This window comes from Manihot esculenta, chromosome 4 (genome assembly GCF_001659605.2).
Source record: "Manihot esculenta cultivar AM560-2 chromosome 4, M.esculenta_v8, whole genome shotgun sequence".
In the NCBI taxonomy this organism is placed as follows: domain Eukaryota; kingdom Viridiplantae; phylum Streptophyta; class Magnoliopsida; order Malpighiales; family Euphorbiaceae; genus Manihot; species Manihot esculenta.
Window position 1 is genome coordinate 28109502 of NC_035164.2, and position 9237 is coordinate 28118738.

The following is a 9237-nucleotide window of genomic DNA, read 5'->3' on the forward strand; positions in this document are numbered from 1 at the left end:
ATTTTCGTAGATATCTTTATCTAATTTTGCAACTCTTTCAAGTTTTATTTTTTTTTTTAACTTTACAATATCGCTGGTAATAAAAAATAATCTTTAAGAACATAATGTTAGAAAACATAAAATTACTTGATATGGTATATGTTATATATACCTAAGGCGTGTTGGTGGCGATAGCACTCTTTTTCCTGGTTTCAAGATCTAGTTCATCCTTTAAAACTCTTAATAAACCACTTCTATATAACTTTAGTCTCTAAATCTACAATTGGTCAAGCAACTAGAAATATTTGGCTGCTTCCACCTTTGGAGATAGCAACCAAATATTGTCCTCTCCAAGGTCTTGTAAGAAGTTATCCATCCAACTTGATGATCCTCATACGACTGAGCTTAAAGTTTTATTCTGTTGAATTGAAGCAAACGTTAAATCTATTAAATTGAATTTTTCTTTACTCGTTCCGTCTAAATCTGATGCGGAACAAGTAGCCCTAGATTTTATAAAAGATTTGAACTGAACTTAATTTTTAATGTAGATGTCCATTTGAAATCCATAATAATTTTTTGAAAAAGAAATTTCGAAATAAACGATTTTTGAAAATGCAACAAAAAGCTATACGTTTATTATAAAATTCGAAATTCAAATTTTATCATTTAAGAGTCAATTTTACATTTTAATTTTTTTAAAATTTTTTCTTAAATTCTCGTATTATAATTTTTTTGTTTTTTTATCATTATAAATAAATTTTTTCTTGATTGTTGGAAGCATTTTAAAAATTATCGAGAATAAATTTCTACTTTTAAACTTTTTAAATTTTATTTTAATCTAAATTTTATTTTAATCAAACGATATTATTAATATTCTCAACGGAGTATAAATTATCTTATTTTTATAAATCGTCATGTTTCATAATATTTATAAAGATAGTCTGAAGTCATCAACATAATCATATAACCTTGCATACTCAACCCTATAATTTCTCATGACTCTTTCTTAATATTTTTATCTTTTTAACTCTTTTACAACTAGTTTTTTCCTACAAAACATTCCTATTTTCCTTTACCCAATTTTTATAATTCCCAAAAACTTGATACCAGGCCGAGAAATAATCTTATTTCAAAATATTTTGCTATGAAATTTTAATTACACTATTTAGTTCGTTGGTTCTATATGTACTGGATTATAAGACTTAACAATAAAATTATTTGATTGTATCTCCAAACTAGCAAACAACCATGGATAATCTTCCTTGCATGTTATCTTCACTCTTGTAGGTTCATCGAGTTTTACTTTTAAAAAAAAACACCCCTTCTTTACAACAGGGTTACTAATAGTTTACGTAAATTGATTCGCATTGTCAAAACCATACCCAGTTTTCATTTTGGGATTTAGCAATATAGATCATGAGTTCTCATACTCTTTTTTCTAACTCGTGAATTTTCAATCTCATCATTTCAGTCATTTTCAGATAAGCTGAACTCTCAAAATATTCCTCTTTTCCAGCTATGTATGTATATAAATTATTTTAAAAGAAATTGAAATTATACACTATTTTATAAGAATTTTTTTTTTTTTCTAAGAATAATTGAAATTAATTAGTTGTAATATGATTGCCAAAAATATCTTTAAATTTATATTTTAAATTAACAAAACTTTATGAAAACCCAATTAATATATAATATTCCTATGTATATCTAAATAAACCTCGAGACACTAGAGAATCTACGAGAGTTTATTATCTTTGGATTCATAACTTTATGCTCTTTATTGCTCTCTTCCTTAATTTCGAGCCAATTTATGAACCATTTGAGAATAAGATTGACTTCACATGATAGTCCCTAGGGACAACTCATACTCGGGCAACCTGGCTACTTTCCAAACATTCTTAATTAGCTGTAAGAATTCTAATCTAATCTAATCATGATCCCTTTGTATTTTTCCTTATAACCTAACATTCTTTTTATGTATAATTGCAAAACCTAGGGATGTTTACGTAGTTTACAAATGGATTATTCCACTTGGGAAGTTTTTTTAATCAATGAACAAATCGGCAATAGCGAAGCATTATAATCCATTTCTTCTGTATGAGTATGATGATCATTCTATTCATATCATTTATATTATTGTCGACTTTCTTGCATGTTTGGAAATTAGAAGCCACCTTTCTTTCCTTTTCTTTCAGGCTCATGGATTTGTCGCCCCAACAAGATGATAATAATCACCATTCATTCTCAAAATCGCTTGAAAATTGCGAGGCAATCAATAATGTCACAGGGACAAAGTCCCCCAAGACAAGTTTTCTTGTTTTTGTTGGTGCCTATGAATTCTTTTCACCAGAGGTAATGCTACATTTGAGTACTTTAATTATTATAAAATAATGTATATAAATAGCTGCAAAAATTCATGATAAATGGTTAATAATTTAATGGCCAGTATTTCATATAGTCCTTATAATTTTAATTATACATATTATTTAGTTTTTGTAATTTTAATTATTCATATTATTTAGTACTACTAAGATTAAAATAAATTAATTAATGGTTTTTTTTACGGAATAACTAAAAAGTTTAATTTTATAAAATATAAAAATATTTTAATTAAATAATTTTAAAATAAAAAGGAACTAGTGAATTTTCTGAAAATCTAGGGATGTTATAGTGATTCTCCCTGTATTTGTTGATTTTCCAGATGTGGAGAGCAGTACTCGTGGAGCTAGTAGCAACAGCTTGTCTATTATTCACACTAACCATTTGCATACTCTCATGCTTGGAATCACGTGAGCCTGAACCCAAGCTTCTAGTCCCATTCGCCGTCTTCATTATCGCTTTCTTCTTCCTCTTAGCAACAGTTCCATTATCTGGGGGTCACATGAGCCCAGTTTTCACCTTCATTGCAGCTCTCAAAGGTGTTATAACTCTTGTTCGTGCCATCTTCTACATCTTGTCTCAATGTGTAGGTTCAATAATGGCTTACATGGTAATCAAGAGTGTGATGAACAATGCTACAGTAGAGAAGTATTCATTGGGTGGCTGCATGATTGATGGAAACGGGGGAGGGATAGCTCCAGGAACTGCACTGGTGCTGGAATTTTCTTGCACTTTTGTGGTGTTGTTTGTTGGTGTAACGGTGGCGTTTGACAAGAGAAGGTTCAAGGAGCTAGGCTTAATAATGGTCTGTGTGATATTGGCTGCATCCATGGGACTTGCAATTTTTGTGTCGATTACTGTAACTGGGAGAGCTGGGTATGCTGGTGTGGGGCTGAATCCTGCGAGATGCTTAGGTCCAGCACTGTTGCATGGAGGTTCATTGTGGCATGGGCATTGGGTCTTTTGGGTTGGGCCTTGTTTGGCTTGCACTGTTTATTATGTTTACACTTTGACCTTACCAAGGGATAGGATGGGAAGTGTAGATGAAGATTAGAAAAAGCAGGACTTTTGTTTTCTAATTTTTTTTTTTCCTGAGAGTTCTTGTTAGGAAATAATTAAGCTCTCCCTCAATCATGATCACTCTCATTTGAATTTAAAGAATTTAATTATTTTTTATTTTAAAAAAAATTATTTAAAAAATTATTCAAAGAAAAATAAAAATCATAAGAGATTGTGTAATAATTTATTTCATTTTTTTTTTAAAAAAAAATTTGTTCGATGACACGGGATAAAAGTGGGATAATGTAAATGGTTGAAATGAGAATTTCAGGAAGTCTATGTTCTAAGGATATAGCCACAAGGCCATGTGTACCTCTAGACGAAAGAAATTACAGATTATCATTGACAATGGTCGGCTAACCATGACCACATGATTGAATATTAGCACAATCAAGTTAATTGCACATAAAACACAACCATGAGTTGCCATCCACCTTCACTGTATGCTAACAAATAATTGTTCCTCTTTTTATATTTTTAATTATTCTGACATATTAATATATTTAGAACACCAAAGATAGATATAATAGCTAGGAAGTTGGCTGCAGAAGTTTAGAGGAGGAAGCAAGAGGCTCATGCACAACAGAATTTGAAGAAACTGAGATGGAATTTCCTTCTAATTGCAACATAACACTCCCCAGGATTTCAGTCAATATTCTCTTGAACTCATCTTCTTTAACCAGCTTTCCATCATCTGCATCGATCATCTTAAACACTTGATCTACCACCTTGTCTATCTGCAACAATTAATTAAACTCACATTAAAGACCATGCATGTTTACGTAATCGGAAATTTACTATTTTGATTTTTGTATAATGAAAAATTTTTTTAGTATTTTGAAACTGTTAAGTATTTTACTATTTAGTAGTTATGAGTTTTTCAATTTTGTGAAAATATCAACTAATATGACATGAAATACTTAGTTTTGAACTTTACGACAGACTTGAACCGAATCTAATTTTTAAGGTCGACGTTTAATAGAGACCCACAATAGTCTTTTAAAAAGAAATTTTCAATACGTAAGATTTTTAAAAGGGTGACGAGAGTCGTAGGCCTGTCACAAAGTTCGATACGGAAATTCCATCGTTTATGGATTAATTTTGCATTTTAATTATTTTTTTGAATATTTTTATAATTTTGCATATTAAGATTTTTTTCTATTATAAATAGTATTCCTTAACTATTAGAGACTCACCTTTTTAATTTTCAAAAAATTTTAATAAAACTTTTCGTTTTCTAGTATATTTTTCATCTTATATCATCTTAACCAAACCATATTAGTTAAAACTCTTGACAGAGTCTAAATAGTTCTTTATCATAATCAATTCCTCTATATTGAGGAAATATTAGATTTTTACGCCACATTTAGTGACTAAAATTAACGGATGGACTAATAAATAGACTTTTTTAAATCTCGTGAACGTTTTAATGTATTCTTTAAAATCAAAAAACTAATTAATGAGTTTTATAGAGACTAAATAATAATTTTTACTTGTGTAATTTAATTGTTGTTTTAGTACCTCGTCGACAGCACCAATTGGAGGTAGACCAGCTGATGGAGCCAATGAATCCAGTGCCACCCGTAAATACTCCTTGGACATTTTCCCATTTCTATCTCTTGGTACATTTTCTAAAGCTGCATTCAGAGTCTGCAATGTATAACAGAATGAATTTTAAGAAGAAAGCAGCTCGGATGGAGTAAAATTCAAGTAAACATGCATGAATGAATAAAGATAAAATTAAATTAAATTATTTAACCTTTTCTAATTCAAACTTGTTGGTTAATAGTCTCTTAATGCCACTCCCATCAAATGTATTTTCACTATGAGCAACAATAACAGGCTGTTCTTTGAGACGTTGAGCCATAAGTTCTGCTGCTTTTTTGAATTCCACCAAGAACGTTTCTTGAGATATGGGTTTATCATGATCTTGTCTAGTGCAAGATTCCAAGGCTGGTTCCACAATGTTGCTCGTTACCTGCACCCAAAAACAAGCCACATTAAATTTCATAACATAGTCCGAAACCCAACTCACAAGAAATAGTTCGAACTTAACAGTCCGAACCACTGTAAGAAAAGTAAAGCTAGGAGTTTGATGTTTGATGTCATCTTAAGAAAATAGACCTAATCTAACTTGCCTCTAAAAGCTAGGAGTTAGAAGACTAACATGGTAATTTAACAAAAAACTCTCTTCTTTTGCAGAAACTAGAAGCTCTTCCAAGGAGCAAAATCATTACCCAGGAATCTGAAGATGGGGGCATTCCTTGATCAACTGTAAGCTTTTCAAAGGCTTTAACGATGAAATCATGCAGGGATCCATCAGCTGATTGTAGCTGTGAAAATATGGAGACCAATTCTGGTTCATAACTTGGTCCGTTGATGAAGTCCAAGAGATCTTCACCATCCATGCGGAGGATAACTACAGGGTCTCGCTTCAAACCAGTAGCCATTCCTAGTAAAATATCTGAGAGAACCTCTTTGAATTCAGTCTTGGTCACCTTTTCTTGCTTGCCATGGGTGAATTCGTTGAGAACCTACAAGCTTGTAGAGTTCAGTTAGTTGTATATCTCAAAGATGTAACAATTGTCAGCAAACAGTACAAGCTCAAAGAGCTATAATTAATCCACAGGATGTGTAGAGAAAGAGACAATAAATAAAATAAATAAATAAATCCACTTGATTAAATGATTGATTTCAAAATATCAAAAACGTCTAAAATGATGATGTCCATATGAAAAGAACAGCAACATTCCTGATAATATACTTCAGGTTAGAATAAGGTAGCTTTTACAGTAAAACCTACAAGAAAAAAGTTTTAGGGTAAAATTATTATTGAGTCCCTATAGTATGAGCTTGTTTTTTAAAAGTACATTAAAAACGTTTTTTGAATTTTAAAAATTCTACTAATTAATTTTTCCGTTATTTTTAATTAAAGTAAATTTACTCATTTTAATTATTAAGTATTGAAAAAAACTCTAAAATACTCTTAATACGTAGAAACTAATTAGCAAACTTTCTTAAAATTTCAAATACATTTTATTATATTTTTTAAAATTGAATGACCTTATTAACGAGTTTTACATAGAAACTAAATAGTAAACACTAACAGCTAAAACTAACGATTGATCTCATAAGCATTTTAATATATATTCAAAATTTAAAGGACTAATTACTGAATTTTTCCATATCACATAAACTAAATAGTAATTTTATTTTTTAAGATTTAAATACTTAAATTAATTTGAACTAATTAATTACTATATTTGGCTAAGTAGGAATTTGTTTTAGTCATTTGTTTTGTTCATTTTATTATTTTTAAAATATATATTAATCTCATCAACATAAGAGGGAGATTTATATCTTTTCAAATAATTCAAAGCGAATATAAATAAAATATTAATCATTTTAGCTTTAAGATTAAATAAATAAAATATTTACTTAGGCGATTGCAGCCTCCGCTGGTTTACTAAAAAATATTGTTTAAAGAATATTTTTCATATTGTTTAAAATATTTAAAAAAAATTAATCAGGATAAAATATTTTCCTGATAAAAAAATTAAATTATTTAAAAAAAAAACAAATAAACGGAAGTATAAAAAATTATGGATCATATAGCACTATATATAGTAAATATTATCAATTAAAGTGTTTTTTATTTCTTCTAAAAATAAAACGGGATCCCACGTTTGAGGTTATTACTATTCATTTTCAATAATATATTTCTTTAGTCTCATAATTTTTATTTATTTTTACTCTTTTAATTATTTTAAAATTATTATCCATTTTTTCTTTTAAACTATAATAATAATATATAAATTCACTATTATAATTCTATTTAATCTTATATTATTTTTTAAAAAATTTAAAAATTTTTTAATATTTAATAAAATTTAATATATTTAAAATAAATATAATTAAAAAATTAATAAAAAAAATTATATTTTTTATTATATATAAAAAAGTAAAATAGATAAAAATTATAAGATAGAGGGTAACTCTCATAATCAACTTTTCATTATTTATAAAGCAAGCTCATTTAATAGATAAAGTATTATGTGTCATTTTCTCAAGAATTCAGAAGAGAAAAAAATAAAAGAAGATTAATATTAATTGGTTTATATTATAAAGGAAAAAAAAATTATGTGCATTTTTGTCATTTTAAATAGAGTTAATTTTGATAAATCAATCGTTATAAAATTATTATAAACATACTCTAATTTTTAATAATACATGTTGATGTAGCTATTAATTAGATTTTTTTAATAAATATTAAATAAAAATAAATTATTATTAAATATTTATACTTAGAGAAATGAGTAAATCTGATATATTTCAGATTTAATTTCTAATTTTTAATTAGATTTAAAAAAAATAAAAGTCAAGCGAGAAAAAAAAAAAAAAAAAAAAAAAGCTAAGGATGAAAAAGTGGAGTCCCACAACACCGACCACTGTTGAATATTCTGCAAGGATGATTCTCGAACTACCTAGAAGTAGAATTATTTTTTGTTACCATTTGTTTCAACAGAGGGCAGCTCTAATTTATTTATAGAATTTTTAAATAACAGTATATATTCATAATTTTTAATAATTATAACCCCATTTTTAAAAAATTTCTAAAATTCTAAATGACAACCAACAATTTTAATCAGTCCAACTAAACTAATTGAAATTAATAATTATCAAGCTAGGGTTCAAGAATTAATTAGAGATATCAAATCAAAACAAAGAATAATGAGAAACCCAAAATCAAAGATTTGAATAGAGAGACAAACCTCAGAATAGATATGATCAGAATCAGGAGATGAACCCTGAGCAGGCAAGCCAAGGGCAGCACCAATATCAGCAACAGCAGGCTCAAGTTCCTTCAAAGAGAGCTCACCGTCTTTGTCTCTATCAAGCTCCTGGAACTTATGATCCACGAAACTCCTAAACACCTCCTCGTTCTCAACCAACTCCATTATATCTGAACCGTCTAGAACTTGCCCATGTTCTTCTCCGCTTTTCTTTGTTTTCTCTGTGCTTCTGCTGCTCTTCTCCATTAATTCTCTTGCCTTTTTTTATCAATCCCGTTGTTTTTCTTGTGAGTTTAAGCGGTTCTCGTGACTCGCACGAGGTAAAGTTGGATTTTGCTGTGGATGCGGCTCCCTCCGCTGCTTTCTCTGCTTTTCTTGGGTTTTGTTCAGCCCTCTGCGGCCTTTAAATATGAGAGAGAGAGAGAGAGAGAGAGAGAGAGAGAGAGGCTGTGTGTCAGAGAGTAGATGAAAGAAGATGGATTCTTTAGCTTTTGTTTGTTTAAAGGAAGAGTATACAGGTATTTGACACGTTTACTTTATCTGTTTTTCAATCTCTTTATTATTATTTTACAATTAAACATGTGTCTTTGAAATTTTTCTCTCTGGTAGCACATCAAATTATTACCGAATTTTGATTTTGTTGTTCTCTTTCTCCTCTTCTTTTTTCTTTTTAATAATTTTTTTATATTTACTTCAAATAATTTTCATATCTATATTTATTTGAAGAAGAATTTAGGTTTATCCCATGTGATATAAACTGAGTGTTTTGATACATTTCATGGAGATGGAGATATCTTCCATAAATATCAAACGTGTTTTATTTTTTTATGGTATAATTTTATTAATTTTGGGCATCTTTTATGCTAACCCAGGGTTGTGGTTCTCTCCATAATATTTTACAAGTTCTAACTAACTAGTTTAGGTGAGGCATTTTGAGTAATCCTCTGTGCCTTATCTATCAGCCTTAACAAAAATTTATTAGAATATACTTTCTTTTGATGTCCCTACACTTAAGAATTTGAGGTCT

At 28.9% G+C, this 9237-nt stretch overlaps 2 protein-coding genes across 2 annotated transcripts; one reads left to right on the forward strand and one right to left on the reverse strand.

The window, feature by feature from the left end:
• The first annotated feature begins 2119 nt into the window (after positions 1-2119).
• Positions 2120-3495, forward strand: LOC110612906 (aquaporin TIP3-1). The gene is made up of 2 exons (XM_021753757.2): positions 2120-2331; positions 2681-3495. Exons 1-2 carry the CDS (start codon positions 2179-2181, stop codon positions 3410-3412), a joined length of 885 nt encoding a protein of 294 aa, XP_021609449.2. The 5' UTR covers positions 2120-2178; the 3' UTR covers positions 3413-3495.
• A 238-nt stretch (positions 3496-3733) lies between these two features.
• Positions 3734-8683, reverse strand: LOC110614164. The gene is made up of 5 exons (XM_021755653.1): positions 8190-8683; positions 5655-5951; positions 5177-5395; positions 4939-5067; positions 3734-4154 (listed from the first exon to the last, which is right to left on the reverse strand). The coding sequence occupies exons 1-5, from the start codon at positions 8454-8456 to the stop codon at positions 3948-3950; spliced, it is 1119 nt and encodes a 372-aa protein (XP_021611345.1). The 5' UTR covers positions 8457-8683; the 3' UTR covers positions 3734-3947.
• Between the last annotated feature and the right edge of the window lie 554 nt (positions 8684-9237).